The following is an 18321-nucleotide window of genomic DNA, read 5'->3' on the forward strand; positions in this document are numbered from 1 at the left end:
TATGGCGACGATGTCGGTGCTTCAGCGTCCTCTTCGGTGGTGGTGAGGCCTTCTTACATACATATAAAAAAACATGATTAACACTTGAACGATTTTTAAAAAATACTTCAATACCCGTACCGCCAATCTCGTTGCTCCAGCGGCGAACCTCGATGTCCAGCTTCCTCTTCCATGGTGATGAGGCCCTCCTAAACACATAAAAACAAAATAAAATCTTAGTTCAAAACTTACAACTTTTAATGAAATACTTGACAATATTGGGCGAAGATCCAGGTGGCTCCAACAGCGAACCTCGTTATCCGATGGCTCTCTTCGCTGATGGTATGGAACCCCCCCCCTAAATACATTTAAAAAAAAATCGATTAGACACTTAAAATTGTTAAAGAAATACCTGGCAACCCTTGGCGACTTCGGCGGCGATCCCCGACGTCCAGTAATCCTCCTCGGTGGTGTTGCCAACCCTTCTAGACACAGATAAATACATAGAACATATTGAGACACTTAAAATTTTTAAATACCTTGCAATTTTACGCTAGGAATCTGGTAGTGACCCTCGTTGTCCAACGGTCCCCTTGGTTGGTGATGTGGCCCTTCTACATCCATAAAATAAAAAAAAACATGGTTAGACATTTAATTTTTAAATATATACCTCAGAATCCTGGGCGATATTCTAGTGGCTGCGACGGCGATCCTCGTTGTCCGGTGTCCTCTTCGACCCCAGAGATTGCCCTCCTGATTTTAGAGAAGCGAGAAAAAAAAACATTTTTTTTTTGAATATTTGAACTTCAATAAGTTTCGTCTTAATTCTAAGAGGCATCAGGTACACAAATTACAGTTATATTGGATAAAAAGTTCCTGAAAAAAGAAATTGGTTATTAATCGTTAATTAATGATCAGGAGGTTGTTTGGATTGGCGGTTCATGTGTAAATTGTGTGAAACAGTTGAAACGTGCAATTGTTTGTAAAAAAAATGGTTTCCGTGCGACGACTACTGTAAATAATTGCATAAAACAGTGAAAGAAAATGGTAGAGATAGTGTTGTGCAAAAGTAACGAACTGAGATGAACTACGCTTACGCTTACACCTTACTTAAAGTAGCTTTAATTTTAACTTTAGACCTACTTATCCTTAACTTAATCTAGGTTTTCTATTCTAGCTAGACTTATCTTACTACCCAACAAAATGCGGTTTGATATGTGCAACTAAACACCAGTGCTTTTTGAAGTGCGTGATTGGTGTATCGACAAATGGCGAAACATATCCAGCTTGTGAACGGAAACTACAACCACGTGCGGAAACTGTGTGAATCACTACACCAGAATTAAGAACGAGAGATCTACACTAGTGCATGTCGTGCAGGTGAATGGGCTACTGAGAAAATGCAAAACGGGGTTTTGATTTTTTGTATTTCAATCGCCTAAGGTTATTCACCTACTCTACGTCATTGCATCTATTTGGTCAAATGAGGGGGAATGGACATATTCTCGATCTCCACATGCAAATACAACCTTTTTCTTTCGACAGCTGTTGACCTTCAGAATTATGTCTCTACCCTACACTTTTCTTCCGGCAAAGTCAAGATGTGACACGTGTCTGCGAGTATTTAAGGCGGTAGCCAAATGGAAACTTCCGCAGTTGCACAAGGTTCTTCCACTGCACCTGTCTTACCATTCCATCCAATGCCGTCGTCGGAGGCTTCGCATGTCTGGTAAATAGATTCTTTCAGTTTTTTTCTAGATTGTCTTATTGCGAACCACACGTCAATGTCGACTTTGTGTGATTGTTGTTTTCTATTTTTTCTGCATAATCTAAACTTTGTCATGCTTTTGTTACTTCAAGTATTCATTTTTGGATTCTACCGAAATGTGGGACGTGACGGTCTTTGATGTAACTGACGGGAGTGCTTCCTGAACAATTGCTGGTCAGGCTGCCGTAAACTCGGTAACTATCACTCGGTGACGCTTAATTATTATAACCTGAACAATTATAGCTATTTGTTATTAATAATAATTTAAAATCCTATGTTACATACCTCTAGATGCGAGTTCTTTGAAAAGTGCTGAAAGAGTTTTTTGAGGATTTTTCGTGAGGCGACATCTGCTACGTTCTTTCACTGTGCATGTGCGTTGCAGCCAGCAAAACCTTACTGGCCCGAAGCAAACCGGTTAGCAGACGTCGGTTTAGGAGATTGGTACTACCAAATTGTGGATCAGTTATAATGATATGTAAAATTTTTTTGTACGTATGGTTAACTTACGTCGAGATGTTAATCTGGTTGAAATTAATCTGTAATTGTTAATATTAAATTTGTAAAATTATTAATGAAATATAATTTTAAAAAAAGCATAATAATTAAAATAATTAATATACTCATTATTAACATCCGCATCTTTAAATGCTAAATAAAAAATATGAAATATTTAGTTAAAATTATTTAAGACAAATATCAACTGGTAGACTATTGGAAAATATTCTACTTAGCAAAGGCAAAATTTTAGGTAGAAAACAAACTCTCGGGAAGACTGTTTTCTGGGATTTAAAAATACGTGCAAATTTTAAGTACCATATAGCAACAAAAAAAAATGAGAAAAGAAAAAAGGTTTGAAGCTACAACCTGTTTTTTTTCTGACAGTTGAAAAATAACGCAGAGAGCAACGTTGCTCCCCGTAGATCCAAGCACCACCACACCACGTTGCTATAAATAGGAGCTATGTCTCTTGTCTTGGTTTTCATTTTACTCCGTATCAGCTCGCCAATCCAATTGGACACGAATCCCAGGACAATTGTAAAAGAAAAAAGGAAAAAAAAAAGTAAGTTAAAAGTATTTTTTTTACGTCTTAATTATTGAGAACTTACTGTAAGAGTGGTCACGCCATGCCGGTCAATATTACTACGAATAGGATATATGAAACACTTCAAATTGATTCACCCCATGTTTGTAAATAGAAACAGCTTCCGGCAGTTATGGAAGACTCAGGCAATAAGCTGGCGACCACCATCATAGACGAAAATTTGATTGGCAAACGTCACGAATTCGATGGTCCATTCGGTAAAAGGCACGTCATCTACTGCGATTACACTGCGTCGGGCAAGCCATTGCACTCAATCGAATCATTCATCATGAAAGAGGTTCTGCCAGTCTATGGTAATACTCACACGACGACTTCCATTACTTCGGTACAGACGACACTCTTCAGGGACGAGGCTAGAGAAATTCTACGACACGCAGTTGGAGCGTCCGAAAATGATGCACTAATATTTGCAGGCAGTGGTTGCACAGGTGCGATTCACAAGCTAGTAGGTAGCCTCCATCTAGCTGAACGTCCAATTATCTTCGTCGGTGCAAGTGACCATCACTCGAATCTGTTACCCTGGAGAGAAATAGCATCAAGAATTATTCGCATCCAAGAAGACTTAAAGGGCCTGCTAGACACCGACGCACTGGAACATTCATTAAAGATAGCCCGCAAAGAAAATCGGAAAATGATTGGATGTTTCGCAGTAGCTTCGAATATCACTGGCACGCTTTATCAAGACATGAAAATCACCGCATTACTCCACCAGTACGGAGCTCTTTCCTTCTGGGACTATGCCACAGCAGCTCCCTACGTCAAAATAGCTATGAATCCTACCTCGGCGACATATCCATCAGGTGTAGCTCACAAGGACGCCATTTACTTTTCGATGCACAAATTTGTTGGCGGCGTTCAAACACCTGGTATCCTGGTTGTCAAAAAATCTCTTCTTAAGAATCACGTTCCACACGGAGCCGGCGGCGGGACGGTCCTCTTTGTCGACCGAAACAGCCACGTTTACACGCGTGATATCGAAATGCGTGAAGAAGGCGGTACTCCAGCTATCGTGGAAAACATCAGGGCCGGCCTAGTAATGAAATTAAAAGAAAGCGTCACTGCTGAGTGGATTATGAAGAGAGAGGAGACTCTTAATAAACTCGCCTTTCAAAAATGGCAAAATGTTCCAGAACTGATTATCCTAGGAAGCATAACAGCACCGCGATTGTCCGTCTTCTCATTCGTCGTCCGTCACTTGGACACCGGCTATTACTTGCATCACAACTTTGTTTGTGCGTTGCTCAACGACATTTATGGCATTCAAGCCCGAGGTGGTTGCGCTTGTGCCGGACCGTACGCCCAAGATTTGCTCGGAATGAATGAAACTCTTACTGACCTATTCCAAGAAATGATTGTCGACGCTGAAGATGGCCATTATTACGATATCCTGAGGCCGGGCTTTACGCGATTAAATCTTCCCTATTTTGCCCCTGATTCAGAAATTGATTACATCATCAAGGCTGTTGTGGCAATAGCTAAACACGGATGGACCATGTTGCCTTACTACCGAACGAATATTGATACTGGAGAATGGCATCATCACAACCCAAAATTAGTGAGTAATACTATATTCTTGATTAACTTTGTCAAAGCATTTATATAATTGAAAACGATTGGTGATTTTCAGTTACCAAACGCCAATCGAAAATGTTTAGCCGAATTCGACTTCCGCGTAATTCGCAAACCAGTGAGCCACATCGAAGAATCCAACGTAGCAACTGAAACGCCAATCGATTACGAAGATTACCTTCGAAAAGGAAATGATATTTTCCGATTAGCTATGGAAGATGACTGCGTAATTAATCAAACAGAGCAGCAACTTCATTTCGACAACAACCCTAAGGCAAACAAGTTGCGTTGGTTTCTTTTCCCTAATGAAGCCAATAATAAGAAACCCTTAAATGGCAAAGTGACTCCACCCTTCACGCCTCGTCGATACGCTAAAATTATAGCACAATGTGAATACCATTTGCAACATTACTCGACCTTGCAAAAAGAAGACAATTTGTACGAATTAGCTCCAGTAACAACCAACAAGCGTATGCTGCGTTTTCGCAATCGGCGCAAGTGTTTCCCAGGAACTTCGTAAGGCCTTAAAGCTTTACATGCCAATAATTAGACACCACGTAGATCCATAGAATATCCTTATGAATTTGATAAATAAACTTTATGAACAATTCTATTTTTACTGAACTTCCATGCGACTAGAAATATCAGGCACTTAAACTCTAATCGATGTAAACGGGGTTTAAGTCTGCCCAAAATAAAATTTAAACTCTTGTTTGGCTAATGGGATAATTTAAAACCTACTTAAAAAAACAAATCACGTAGAAATGAGTAGTTTTCAACTGACAGTTTTAGATAGTCAACAAGGGTTACACAACTTGCAGAGACGGAAATCCAGTTTCGGTAGCGCTTTTAAATTACTTAAAAAGGGAATAACTGAAAAGAAACTCGTTCCTTCCTGACGATCAACCCCTCCGATAACGTGTGTGATCAATTTAACTATCAATTTCGTGTCGGAGACCACATAGATAACGAAGGAATTTTACGACGCATGAAAATGTATACAAACTATCGAATCCCAGACAATAACAGGGGACATTTAAATACCGCAGAAAACCATTTCAACAATTTAAGCACTCCCAGCAAAAACATAGCAATTCCGGCACTTCAAATGTTAAAGAGATAAGACATTCAACAAGCCTGTCAGCACGCGTTATTTTGCGCAGTTAGCTAATGGTGGTCCCTGGACTATACACAGAAAAGACAAATTACCGCAACAAATCTCGTTCTCCAAGTTTCGCATACCGCGAAAACGATTGATTGCGAATCGATTAGGCTTGGTGAAAACACAGCTTAACATCTCGGCCACGACTAAGCAATTACAATGCAACGAGGGAATGCGCAACCTATTAACCCATCAATAGAATAAAACTATGCTAGAAGCTGATGATTGAACGATGTGGGCGAAAGGTTTCAAAGAAAAATTGAGACACGTTTAATGAATGATAGTCGGGTAAAAGCGCACCTTTTTTTTGTATCAATCGCAAGAATTTTAGGTTGAAGCAGATAGAGCAAAAAGCATGTCGTTTGAGGAATCATTAAGGAAGTCTCTTGACAAAAAGTTATGAACGCTGCCAAGAGATTCCCGAACGCGGATGTCGTTGCTTAACTTATCAAGAAGCGCCAGACATATAGTTTCACTCAGCGAACCTGTTTGATTGCCTACGATGCTGAATGGAATGAAAGGCTTACTCGCAACAAAAGCGGATGAATTTCCGTTGACGGAGTAATTTGTTATGAAAAATAGGCGAGACAATCGAAGCTGAACTGTATGGCCAGTTCAGGTGATGGCCACCCCTATAATTGCATACCCCGAAATCAGAGAATTCGCCAGCAAGTTTCAGATGTCACGTAGGCGTTGATATTTTCTTTTGTACTTATATTAATGAAATCGAGGAGTTCATCACAAAATACAATCAAACTCGCGAGATAAAAAAAGTCTCCTTTACAGATGACTGCCTTCAAACTTTTAAATTGGAGTGGGCCACTTTGTTTTACTCCTTGAAGCACTTATTACTGCGCGACAAATGTTAACTTTCAACATACAAAACGATGTTCTTTATAAGGTAAAAAAAAACGCCCCTTCCCTCTTATATTTTCGAATTAATATTTTACTAATCGCCTGTAAGTGCAGTAGTTTACGCGTCGAATTTGAGAAATCATTTAAATTTTTTTAAAGCTGAATCAACGTTGGGTGACGACCTACCCCAAGAGTTTTTGAACCCCGAAAGGTAAAGCAATAAAACAATTTATTGCTGTTAACATAAGCTATGGTTTAAAAAATCCTTCAGGTCATTCATCCCCTTTCTCCATAAAATTTTAAGCCCTCCCAATAGAAGTCAACGTCACGGAAGGGCAAAGGTTGTTGACCATGATTCGCGACTCACACAATATTCCTTATTGTTCCTTATTCCTAACCTTATTCGCATGCACCATCAGCAATTGGCATATAAAAGCGTTGAAATGTAGACAGCAATCAGACCAAATTACATGTCAAAGCAATCAACATCCAAGACAAAAAAAAAATGCAAACATTCAATTTATCAAACCTAGTGGCCTGCTTCTTTGGTGTTCTTATAATTTAACGGTATTCAAAATTTTGTGTCAACTACTTTGTGGTACTATTTTCTAATGAAATGTTTTGAACGCAGCTCAAGTGAGTGAACAGTTGGCGGTGAATTTACCGGACAGGAGAACTCGCAGGGGGTAACAAGAAGAGCATGTAAAAATTCGCATTAGTTTCTGGTAACTGAACAGGAGGAAACTAACCATTTCATTTTGTACGCAGCATGTGAGAATAGCATTGCAGGCCACAGATGTGAACTGATAAAAAACAGGTGCTCTTGCTTCGTCAATACGCAGGTAAAACGTTAAATGACAACTACACCCGATTGTGTTTCTAAACAACATGATTTTTGGTTTTGGAAACAAATAGCTTTCTTGGGAAAACGCAGATACTTTCTGCCGAAACAACAACAAGCGCTTACTGAGCATCGAGACGGAAGATGAACAAGCGGATATTTCATCTGTTTTGATGCCTATCGTATTGAACGGTAAGTGAATTTAACAAGCAGCGACTTGCAAACATTTTCAGACTTGGAATTCACGCAAGCAAATACAGATGACATCGCAAAGAAGATCGGAGTATGGACATGCGGCTCTTACATTCCCGAACAGAAGGTTTTCGCCTGGTCCTCAACTCAGAAGCCGTTCACTTTCATCAATTGGTTTTACAACGAGCCTATCATTAATAGCTTAGAACAATGTCTTCGCGTTCGAATTGTGCCGGAATCATTGACTAGCGGCCGCTGGGCTTCCCTGTATTGCGATCAGCTTCCCTTTATTTGTCAGGACGATCCCGGTACCATTAAACCATAGGCGCTGCCTTTAGCTAAGAACATATTGCAAACGGCAACTCGGTATAACTCGCATTGATTTTTTTTTTTATTTATTCCCCGTGTACGAAACTAATACACGGCATTGTGCAATACTCCACTGCTGATTTCGCTAAACTTTGAATACATCGTCCTACCCTTTTCACAGTGGGCAAGTGGAGAGCGAACGCAGAGGTTTCCAATTATACGACACGAATGAGTGAGCTGATCGTGGAAATTAAAGCAAACATGATGTGAATTCAAATGATATCGTAACGTCTACCCGAGAGTGCCTACATTGATAACCTATTCCAATTAGATAGTCGACGAAACGCTTTCTCCCATACGTTTGATCACGTGGGTTCAAGCTCGAAAGAGTTCTCGAAAACATCCTACACCACAGATCAAATTAGACGCTGTTATGCAAATTTTTTTTCGTGTGAAATCTCTATGATGGTAGAACGCTGATTGAAAGGCCGTCAGAAGTTTTTCCTCCTGCAACAACAAATGCGGAAGTAGACAAAACGATCTCAATGTTTTGCCAAGCGAAAAAAACTTTAACGCCCTCTATTTTTCCGCACGATTTCTAGACGATAACTCTTCAGTTCAAGAAACAAAGATTTCTAAGGCTTCTGGGATTTCCAATAGCTATAAACTTCTTACTTGACTATGCACGAACTGATACGGTTGCAAACTTCAACCCCCTAAGTTCCTTTTCCTTCATTCCATTACCGCTACTAGAGTTTTCACCTTTTCAAATGAAAGATATTGATGTCCTACCTTGGCAAGCTGCTTTTCTATCTCAGGCACTGTTGAAGAGACGTGGTAAACGAGTGGCAAGCCCTTGATCATCTTAACAGTCATCTAAAAAATAAAATAAAGGAAACGTAATGATGTGCCATTCATAATTCGTTACGTAATTCGATTGGTCTAGTAACGTTTACCTTCCTGTTCACGGATATTGATATAATAATGTCATGCTTCTATTCTTGGGGTTATGGCTTCCCGGTGTTCAATGGAGCGGGTGCGTTCTTGTTAGTGTACATCAAATGGATGACATATACGAGAAAAAAAAAAAGAAAAGGAGTAGAGGTGTTATAAAGATCAATAAAGTAATAAATTGACTGAAGTTACGTGATCTGCAGGCCAAAGTTGAACAACAAAACACAAAATTACAATGCTCAATGAAGTGAACATCAACGGTGACCCCAGGACATACGTGTATACGACGTCAATCCAAGATAGTTAACGTGGGACTGGAAAGCTTTCATTGAAAGTTTTGTACGTGCCCACATATTCTAGAGAAATGGAGAGTAATGAACTTTGCAAGTACTTGACATGAATATGTCAGCATCCAGCACTACCATCCCTTTTGAAAACATATTTTGTTATGCAATAATACCTCAAGTTCACCTTACTCCAGAAAATTGAATGATTTCATTTCATGACAAGAAAAAAAAATTATGTAATCAAGGAATTGATAATCCTATGGAGTTGTCTTTACTTTACATGAATTCCTACTAAATGTCAGGTGTGAGGAAAGATATATTCAGTACACCTTCTTTACAAGGAATGTTTAAAAAATTTAATACCCTACTGCATACCACCATTCGAGGTTTAACATAAGACTTTATCATTAATTTCACAATAGTGTTGAAGGCAATTCTAATTGACTGTGCCAGTGCTGTAACCACGTATTCTCAAGAATTGCCATAGGTTTTCTAGAAAATGGTCAAAGCAACGTGACTAACACAAAAATAAAATGCAAATGTTGCACCTGGTGTAACTAAACACAAGAATAAACTACCTTTTGTTTAAATCTTTCAAGACCAAAGTCGGTAGAGCACTCACACAATTGAGAGAACTTTTCCAACGTCACAAATGTAGTTACACGCTTCAGATATATTTTATATTCTTCATATTTTACAGCTTCAGATATTATTAATAAAAATGAAATAGTTTGTTACTCACGTGTTGGAGGCAAAATCGCAGCAGAGTCAAGTCCAAAAAGAACCCCTTGACAATAAGACGATCCAACTTTTTGATTAACGAAACAGAGTTGCCATACTTTTCTTTTTATTAAAGAGTTGTAAAAAATTTTTCTTTTACCTTTTGTAAAAAATAGAGATATCAAAACAAATTATACGTAGGTGTCACATAACAAGTTCCGGAAAATACGTTAACGGAAATATCAAAAAATAAATAAAAAAAAGACTTGGTCGATTATAACAACGGCAACTACGACAACGTTTTCGAAGCGTAATGTATTACTACCGCCATTACATTACTCATGAGGGACATTTCCAACATCAATCTTTCCTAGGGCAGTAAACAATTTTACGGAAGGCTTTCCGAAAATTATCAGATATAAACGCATACAGAAAAGGATTTACACACGAACTCATATAGGCCAATATGTGGGAACTGATTTGTATCATAACAGTGAAAGGTGTGATTTCAAACAAGGCCAAACTCTTCAAAACGAGAAACAGTTGAATGGGAAACCAACACAAGGCAAAACTGCCGACTACTATGCATACCATGCGGGTAACACGTAATTTCTTACCACGTTGGACTTCAGCCGAAGCACGCCCTACTGGAGCTTCCTTTCTCCATAATCGTAAGAGCATGCTAATGTACAACGCGCAAATCAGCAACAGTGGGATTGCGTAAGATGTTGCAAAAAAGGTGCTCTGAAACACGTGATGACTCCATCCTTCCTATAAACAAATTTCTTGTTATTGTAGATATCAGCAGTTTTGTGTTCCGTATCTATATACATTGCAATATCGACCTACCTTTTGCAAAAATTGGCATAAGGAATATTGTTCGTCATCAAAGACGTAAACAACTTGCCCGTGCGCCATGAGTAATGGAACACACGCCGCAAATATAACTACCTGTAAATTCATAAAAAGAAAATATATATCAACATAACAAAAACAAGAATTTTAGAATGGAATACCCAGGTGACAGCAATGGCCCAAAAAGTGTTGGCTTTCGTTCGAATAGACTTTGAAGTGAATGGATGAACGACAGCTAAATAACGATCAAGTGACATCAGGACTAGCGTATACACGCTGGCGTATGCGGTCACAATAACCAGATATTGTACAATTTTGCACCAAACTTCGCCGAAGGGCCAAAATGGCAATGCGTAATCGGAGGCGGTAAAGGGAACGCAAAACACAATAAACAAAAGGTCAGCCAGTGCTAAATTGATGATGAGTAGGTTCGTTGTGCTACGCATCTGCTGATTGGCGACAACCACCACAACAACAAGAGCATTTCCAATGAAACCAAGTATGGCAATCACTCCAAAAATAATGGGAACCTGGGGATGAAAAAAGAAATATGAGCATCCTTGTTGATGATGAAATTTTGAACGTTTGCTGTACCACTATTGAAATGATGTGTTGCATAGTAAAATGCGGACTAGAGTAGTTTGACTTGCAATCATCTTCGGAACTGTGGTTTGCAATTGGAGACAAGGCGGCATCGCGCGAGTCGTTACACAGGCCGCATCGAAGATCCAGCGAAATTAGAAGGTCCGGATTGTCTGAGAATTCGATTCCATCGCCGATTCCAACGCCGATTCGAAGCATCAAATTTTCCATGGATCTTAGTTTTTGATATGTTGTTGATGCAGCAAAAACTATGGATATTCAAATCAAAATTTCCGTTATAGTTATTTGTTATATAATTGAAAAAAAAAAAAAAATATTCAAAAATGCTTGGAGATTGACACTTGAATTATGAAAACTAACTTTCATCTTTGAAGAGTTTCCGGCAACGGGGATTTCTGACTCCATGTAAGTGTGTTTAAAAGAGGATTTCTTTTTCAATTGCAGTTTGGTAGTTAAACATTTGACATTCGATAGTTTTTGTTTCACTGCATAATAAGTTCGTCGCAAGCGACGGCACGTTTTGAGGGATTGCTACGAGTGATGGTACCTGAGGGAACACTTGAACACGGAACACAAGACCCAAGTTCGTCTTAGTTAGGAGTTTGGCGCTACTATCTGATACAAAAGTTAAAACAGTTTTTCATTTGTCGTTAGTATGGTCTTGTTCGACCGCTAGGAAGAATGGACGAAATTAAGGTTTTGTATAAGCTAGGTGAAACTTCATTACCAGACAACAATCTACTTCATAAAAAAAATAATAAAAGGAATATTTTACTTGTACGACAATCCCTAACGCCACGGTAGACGGTGTCAATTACTGCATAGTGGAAATGGTATGACATATATGGGTGTAGAACTGGTTAATCGATAAAATATTTCAAAGGGAGAATCAACGGCCCATAAGGGATTGGTCCGATGTCATCAAATAACCACCAACCATAACTCAGCAGCCTGCTCTACCATGCAAAGTAATCGATCCGAAAAGAATTTATACCTACGCTAAGGGACGGATTATAACAAGATTTTACTTACAAGCAAAATGTTGTCGTCCCGGAAGAGCAGATTTGGAGAATTAATTCCAATTTTCCAAAATGTTTTTTCCTTCTTCGTGACAAGCTCCTTTCCAAATCAACTGCACATTGGCTGAATTTACACTCACGTCTGAGCGTTTACATAGGCAAGAAGGGTGACGTTTACAGCGGACGGAAAGCTGCGCAGAAGCGAACTGAAAATAATTGTTTATTATAAATAAATCATCGCTTTTCATATGGTAGTTCATCCAAAGTCCTTTTGTTGGTATAATATATTTACCGTACCTCGGTAAAGGGACGCAGCTGGGGAGGCATCAATGCTTCCTAGTAGTAAGGCTTTCTGCCATATTGGTTCCTAAATACTCTTTAAAAATGGATCCTCTAATGAAATTCAGGAACATCTCAAATGCTTCTGTTGAGTCCGCACAGCTGAGTCAATGAGGAATTACTGTTAGACATCAATCGTCTCTACGCGATGTGGACAGAATGTTACGGAAACCCATGCGGTACACCACCGTCCTTGTTTCCTGGAAAAAAAGATTTTATAAGCATAAAAAATGTTTGATATTTGAGGAAAAATACACAAGAAAGTCGATTACTTTATATCATTCACTCATACTGACGTGAGCCCAAATTAAATGATGTGTAAGTGTATCTGTAATATAAAAAAAATTTTAAACGTAAAATAATACACTAAAAGCTTCGAATGCTTTTCCTTACTAACTTGTTTTCTTTTCTCAATGTACAACTTTTGTGCTGTTGACTGTGGTCATGGTGACATTCCATCCGGCTTTTGTAAAGCAGCACACGTGGAAGGCAAACGATAAGACTGGAGTCCCTGAACTGCAGCAATATCTACTCGACCATCTCAAGGGTCATCGGTAAGAATAGGCCGAAGTGTCATCAAAGGACACACTTCCTCCAAGTTCATTGTGAGATAAGACCCGATTTCGTCCTAGTGAAAAAAGAAACACGTGGATAGGGCACCTGCTTACCTGTGATAAGAACAGGTTTTTAAAAAATATTGTTATTCATCAGGAGTTCCAAAAGTCTGTTGCATATGAGTGACACTTTATCCTTTTAATCAGAAAACCTGTTCTCGCTAGAGGCAGAGTAATGTAACTCACCCATCGTTTTTTCGATTGGGGAAGGTCAGTAGCACACGTGAATGCAAGGCAATGATCTGCAGTATAAAAAGACGGTGATAGCGTTACCATTCCTGAGACACTCTTCCAGCCATTATCACGCAGCGCCCAAGTCCTATAGCGAGAAAATGGTCGATCTTCTCAAATTCGTTTTGCTTTTGGTTGTTGGCTTTTCATCAGTCCAGACTGCTGTCGTGATCCGCGAAGAAGAAATTTGGCCAAATCATGTCGTCCGACAAGTGCCCGAGTTCCGGGCTGCTGCAACCGTCACCACCGTTGTTACCATAACGGCTACCGATGCCACAACAATTACGATTAAGTATGCACTCATCCTTAATATCAATACGATTTTAGTGGTTTAAAATGTTTTTTTTTAAATTCTATTATTCACCCAATGAATAGGAAAAGATTTGATTGTGCAAAATTAGAGGCGCCATTGGCCACAACAGTGTGCCGTCGTAAGAGACAGTACTGGAATCTCCCACTATTTGTCGACCCCACGTTTGTCAGCCATGATGATGTTCAGCAACAGTTTCAGCCATTGAAACCTACAAAAGTCATTCAGTGAGTATAGTAGCATATAATGCTCTTTTACAAGCAATCTGTTACGTCATGACGTTCTCTGACAAGTAATCTGATATTATGGAAAAAAAAAAAGGGTGGCACCTTCTAGATTGCCTCCTTACCCTAATGTAATCGCAGTCGAACCGTTCGCTGCCCAGCAACAGTTTACCTCTCCGTACAGTATTCAATCATCGCTGGATAAGACGTCCATACAACCAGCGCTCCGCGTAGCCGATCCCTTATTTGGCGCTTTTTACGCATTTTCTTCGCTGCTTTCCAATATTTTCGCTGGAGTTTTACGGCCACAAACGACTCCCGCCGTCCTTGTCACTAGGTACGTAATCTGTCTTTAAAAAATTGAGAAAAAATGGTCTTTTAAAGGACTATGATGGCACAAAACGATTATTTTGCTACACTAGTACAAAGACCGTATACACAACTACGGAGACCGTCACTTCAACGACGTCTACTGCCACCTACACTTTGAAAGGTGCTTATTGTCTTCCACCGGGAGTGTCCTTGTGTCCGGGATCTGCGACCAGCTCAATCACTCCCGACACTACTTCGACCACCACAGCAGCCACGTCTACCTCAACAACTACCGCAGCCACGTCGACCTCAACTACCACAGCAGCTACTACTACTACGGCAGGGACGACTTCTGCAGCGACAGATTCAACAACCACTGGATCAACTTCAACCACTACGACAGATGCAACCACCACAACATCGACCGCTAGTACTACCACTGATTCCACTACAACAACTAGCACAACTGAATCGTCCACAACGACCACTGCCGCCAGCGGTCGATGAAGAAATAAGTAACCACGTAAAATATTCCAATTTAGATGATGGCAATTAAGGGGATTTCCCAGTAGATGTGGCAATACTCATTTACAGCCCGCACAATCCATTGATAACTTATGACGTTCGCACGCTGTTTCAATTGAATCGTATTGTAACATTCGGAAATAAAACAGCCATGCAATAATTACCAGTTCTGGCAAAAGGTGTGGAAATCACTCACATCACAATAATTCACCATAACTAATTGAAAAATTATATATTATAAGTGGTAAATTCATTACTAACCGACTAGTTATGATGAGATGGCACAAAGGACATCAGGGTTTTGTCCTACTGCTCAAAAACCGTATCGTATTCAACAGCACCACATGGCCCGTTTAGTGCAGCTGTTTCTGGTTCTCTGATTTTGCTAATTGTTCATTTGAAGGACTTGCTTTTTAAAGTTTCACATTCTAAACATCGTTCCATTAGCAACAGAGAATCATTATTACTAGTCTAAATGGTAATTCTTTTCTTTTCGTTGTGTGCATTCTCGTGTTCACAAAGTAGACATCAGGGACAAACAAAAAAAAAACGAAAGAAAAGAACCATTAACTGGATTCCCTAGTGTTCTGTAACCTCCTGGCGGTTGTCAAGTGGAACTACATTTTGTAGGAAAGAAAATTACGTATGCTAGGACACAGCAACGCTGGCGCCAAGCAGAAGTTCCAGATGTCAAAATTCTTAAACGTAGAAAACAATAACATTAGGTGAAACGTATCGCTTTCAGTGAAGAACTAACAGAAATACGTGATGTTCCCATGTTTCATGGACAATATTTAAATGTTTCGTTATCCAATTGCAATATACTTGCCCAATCGCGTATGTTCGAATCGAACGCTAATTCCGATACGCAGGTATAATGGCGTTTTATGACAACAAATATTGGATTCTTTCCCATGTAAGGAACTCATTCTTGTATTCAGATGATACTGGTGAATATTTGGGTCATTTTAAATATTCTACAATTATAGTAATTACCTGCTAGTTTGTTTTCAGGTATGTGTGAAATGATATTGCAGAATGCTGATATACCAAAGAATATCAGAGAAGAGGGCAAAAAGTTATGGTTTGGGAACCTGGATGATTCAGAGGAAGAATTTGATGATGATGGACGGATTCACACACGATCTCTGGGAAATGGTAATGATGACTTCGGAACCAGAAGAAGAAGGCTTAACACTGTAGTAAGGCTAGAAAAGATGAAGAAAGAACAACAGGCAGCAGCTATGATAAGTACTATTAGATGGAAAGAGCCAGATTTGACAATTCTGGATGAGGAAAAGGCAAAATTATTTGCCAAGAAGGAGGTCGTTTTTCAAAATTACAAGTCTGTTCTTGCTCGTCTCATGGCTGAGCACGCTTCGGATCCCGACTCACCGTTCATAGAGTACGCGAAGTTCGATGGCAATTCCCAACTGAGAGCACCCATTAGAACCATAAGGATATTTTTAAGTATGCAAACTACAGAAGAACGCAACTTCCCTATGACCGTTTGCGTTATTGCTTCTGCCAAAGTTTCTGAACTCATCGGTCTTGTGTGCTACAAGTATAGCCAAGAGAAACGAGAACCCCCGCTAAGGTAGACAAATACTTTTCTTATGGATAATAAGAGAAAAATAATATACTTCTCGTTTTCAGTGGAACTGTGGATAACTACGCCCTGTTTATTGCAGAAGATGACGGTAGTCCCGATGCCGATTTTCCTTGTCTCGAACCTAAAGAGGTAGTCGGAAAGTTTGGATTTACCTCACTGGCGTTGGTTCGTTCTACGCAACCTCCGAAAGAGGTGAAAAAAGAGAATGAAACTACCAAGACGACGGACCAACCTACTGCTGAGAAACCAGATGATCGTGGAACCGTTTTGGAATCTACCGATTACCAATCTTTCAAAGGGTTTCTGCTACACAATATTCGACCTAAAACAGAAATTACTTTGGGTAAATTAAATCTCTTAAAAAATATATATTCAACCACGACTCACCTGATAACATTTTACACAGGAATTTCGTGGGATCAAGTGGAAATCAAGCCTTGCCCAGCAACGAGTCGATCTGTGACGACTTTGCTGTGGTCACGACCAAACCTCAAACCCACCCGTTTGCCTATGGAGGTGATCGTCGACTGTGTTCCTTTGCAAACAGTACCAACCTCAGTGGCTATTATGTATTACGACACAGACAAGAGAAAATGGAGGCGTTTGCGAATAGAGTGTGACATTAAGATTATTGAACAAATTGTGGCAAAGTTAAAATTCATATTAGAAATCCGGGGGGGACTTTACCGCCAAGAATACCTTCACCACATGTCATACGTGAGCAAGAAAGCCAGCCTCATCCGTTAAACGAGAAATTTTTATATTTCAATTGTTTGTTTAATAAATGTTGTTTGAAATGTGAAGTCAAAGGCAGACAAGTGTGCGGAAAGATTTTTACAGGCTGCATATCTAGACAAAGAGGGAAAGGAGTAGATTATGTCCATTTAAAAGTTGGGATTATCACATGTTGAGCCTCGTCAAGTTGACGCCCTAGTATTGCTAATGAGCGATGTATTCGCTGAGAATTCTTCTCCAATTGCACTAGGCCAATATAGTGGCGGTTTTTATATGAAACAATTTTGTTGTTGATAGCAGTGAAATCTGGCAAGCTATTAAGAAACTTCACATCTTCGGACTTCAATCGAGCTGTCTCAATGTAGAGTTTTCCCTTCAAAACATCTTTTAACTTGTTTCTAGCCTCTAAGTAGGCTTCTCTTCTGTTCTTAAATTCATCATTCCATAAGACTTTTTCTTCTTTCATCTTTTTTATGGCTGTTCTTGCTTGTGTCTCTTGTTTATGGGCAGGTAGCTCATCTCCGGCAGAACTTTGAACTTGATGAAGAATTTCCTCCATCTTATTTCGAAGGCTTTCTGAAAATGCAGTCACAGCATCCTGCTCTTTTTCTAGGGCATTAAGCTTCATTTCCATAAGTGTTTGATTCAGAGACAGTTCGGTGATTTTACGTTTCTTGTCTGCGGGAGGCAATGATGGGTCTACCGCAGCACAAGCAGCTATCAAACATGAGAATAACATTTATAAAAGTTTATAAACAGACTTACAAAGAATTTACCTCGGAAGGATGCTCCTGAACCACAGTTTATGCTTCTTCGAAGACTCGATCTCCTTTTTTTGATGTCATCGATGTGATTATTTTTTTCTCTAGGTATTTCTTCAGGCACCCGATCTTTCTGTGTTTCCACTTGTCGCACACCATTTTCTTCAATGCTTAATATGGGAGTCTCAACAAAATGGATTTTATCATACTCTTTTCCCATGACTGAAGGTTTGGGCAGAATCAGCGGTGAAGCAAACTTTGAATTCTCAACGGTTTACATTTACTGAAACGAGAACAGCACCACCTGGTGGATTACTGCTTTACTTTATATTTATTTAAATGTTAAATGAAAATTACTTAAATGGCAACTCGAATATCGGTAGATAGGCGGTCAAAGAAGATTACAAATCAATTTTAAAAAATCAATAAAAAATTAATAC

General features: G+C 39.4%; 4 protein-coding genes and 4 long non-coding RNA genes across 8 annotated transcripts; 4 read left to right on the forward strand and 4 right to left on the reverse strand.

Annotated features, from left to right (window-relative positions):
• The first annotated feature begins 1643 nt into the window (after positions 1-1643).
• On the forward strand, positions 1644-2270 carry LOC130697850 (uncharacterized). The gene is made up of 3 exons (XR_009003048.2): positions 1644-1708; positions 1840-1941; positions 2039-2270. It is a non-coding gene; the product is annotated as an uncharacterized LOC130697850 (long non-coding RNA).
• Positions 2271-2920: 650 nt separating this feature from the next.
• Positions 2921-4943, forward strand: LOC130698153 (probable cysteine desulfurase). The gene is made up of 2 exons (XM_057520933.2): positions 2921-4407; positions 4480-4943. The coding sequence occupies exons 1-2, from the start codon at positions 2965-2967 to the stop codon at positions 4939-4941; spliced, it is 1905 nt and encodes a 634-aa protein (XP_057376916.1). The 5' UTR covers positions 2921-2964; the 3' UTR covers positions 4942-4943.
• A 2259-nt stretch (positions 4944-7202) lies between these two features.
• LOC132088348 (uncharacterized) lies at positions 7203-7831 on the forward strand. The gene is made up of 3 exons (XR_009421845.1): positions 7203-7280; positions 7354-7471; positions 7540-7831. It is a non-coding gene; the product is annotated as an uncharacterized LOC132088348 (long non-coding RNA).
• A 2246-nt stretch (positions 7832-10077) lies between these two features.
• On the reverse strand, positions 10078-11416 carry LOC130697813 (allatostatin-A receptor-like). The gene is made up of 4 exons (XM_057520607.2): positions 11191-11416; positions 10758-11126; positions 10591-10692; positions 10078-10512 (listed from the first exon to the last, which is right to left on the reverse strand). Exons 1-4 carry the CDS (start codon positions 11407-11409, stop codon positions 10102-10104), a joined length of 1101 nt encoding a protein of 366 aa, XP_057376590.1. The 5' UTR covers positions 11410-11416; the 3' UTR covers positions 10078-10101.
• Positions 11417-11988: 572 nt separating this feature from the next.
• On the reverse strand, positions 11989-12885 carry LOC132088350 (uncharacterized). Its single transcript, XR_009421847.1, has 3 exons — positions 12830-12885; positions 12516-12757; positions 11989-12424 (listed from the first exon to the last, which is right to left on the reverse strand). It is a non-coding gene; the product is annotated as an uncharacterized LOC132088350 (long non-coding RNA).
• A 521-nt stretch (positions 12886-13406) lies between these two features.
• On the reverse strand, positions 13407-14177 carry LOC132088349 (uncharacterized). The gene is made up of 3 exons (XR_009421846.1): positions 14062-14177; positions 13767-13923; positions 13407-13666 (listed from the first exon to the last, which is right to left on the reverse strand). It is a non-coding gene; the product is annotated as an uncharacterized LOC132088349 (long non-coding RNA).
• A 1273-nt stretch (positions 14178-15450) lies between these two features.
• On the forward strand, positions 15451-17188 carry LOC130697806 (target of rapamycin complex 2 subunit MAPKAP1-like). The gene is made up of 4 exons (XM_057520600.2): positions 15451-15723; positions 15788-16370; positions 16430-16728; positions 16792-17188. The coding sequence occupies exons 1-4, from the start codon at positions 15651-15653 to the stop codon at positions 17130-17132; spliced, it is 1296 nt and encodes a 431-aa protein (XP_057376583.1). The 5' UTR covers positions 15451-15650; the 3' UTR covers positions 17133-17188.
• Positions 16941-18158, reverse strand: LOC130697828 (uncharacterized). Its single transcript, XM_057520626.2, has 2 exons — positions 17897-18158; positions 16941-17837 (listed from the first exon to the last, which is right to left on the reverse strand). Exons 1-2 carry the CDS (start codon positions 18099-18101, stop codon positions 17260-17262), a joined length of 783 nt encoding a protein of 260 aa, XP_057376609.1. The 5' UTR covers positions 18102-18158; the 3' UTR covers positions 16941-17259.
• Between the last annotated feature and the right edge of the window lie 163 nt (positions 18159-18321).

The sequence above is a fragment of the Daphnia carinata genome, chromosome 9, assembly GCF_022539665.2.
Source record: "Daphnia carinata strain CSIRO-1 chromosome 9, CSIRO_AGI_Dcar_HiC_V3, whole genome shotgun sequence".
In the NCBI taxonomy this organism is placed as follows: domain Eukaryota; kingdom Metazoa; phylum Arthropoda; class Branchiopoda; order Diplostraca; family Daphniidae; genus Daphnia; species Daphnia carinata.

Coding starts and splice junctions, on each gene's coding strand:
- LOC130698153 (XM_057520933.2), top strand. CDS start 2,965: ATGGAAGACTCAGGCAATAAGCTGGCGACCACCATCATAGACGAAAAT. Junction 4,408..4,479: donor ATCATCACAACCCAAAATTA/GTGAGTAATACT, acceptor GGTGATTTTCAG/TTACCAAACGCCAATCGAAA.
- LOC130697813 (XM_057520607.2), bottom strand. CDS start 11,409: ATGGAAAATTTGATGCTTCGAATCGGCGTTGGAATCGGCGATGGAATC. Junction 11,127..11,190: donor AACACATCATTTCAATAGTG/GTACAGCAAACG, acceptor TTTCATCCCCAG/GTTCCCATTATTTTTGGAGT. Junction 10,513..10,590: donor TATGCCAATTTTTGCAAAAG/GTAGGTCGATAT, acceptor ATTTGTTTATAG/GAAGGATGGAGTCATCACGT.
- LOC130697806 (XM_057520600.2), top strand. CDS start 15,651: ATGGCGTTTTATGACAACAAATATTGGATTCTTTCCCATGTAAGGAAC. Junction 15,724..15,787: donor CTTGTATTCAGATGATACTG/GTGAATATTTGG, acceptor GTTTGTTTTCAG/GTATGTGTGAAATGATATTG. Junction 16,729..16,791: donor TAAAACAGAAATTACTTTGG/GTAAATTAAATC, acceptor CATTTTACACAG/GAATTTCGTGGGATCAAGTG.
- LOC130697828 (XM_057520626.2), bottom strand. CDS start 18,101: ATGGGAAAAGAGTATGATAAAATCCATTTTGTTGAGACTCCCATATTA. Junction 17,838..17,896: donor TTCAGGAGCATCCTTCCGAG/GTAAATTCTTTG, acceptor CATGTTTGATAG/CTGCTTGTGCTGCGGTAGAC.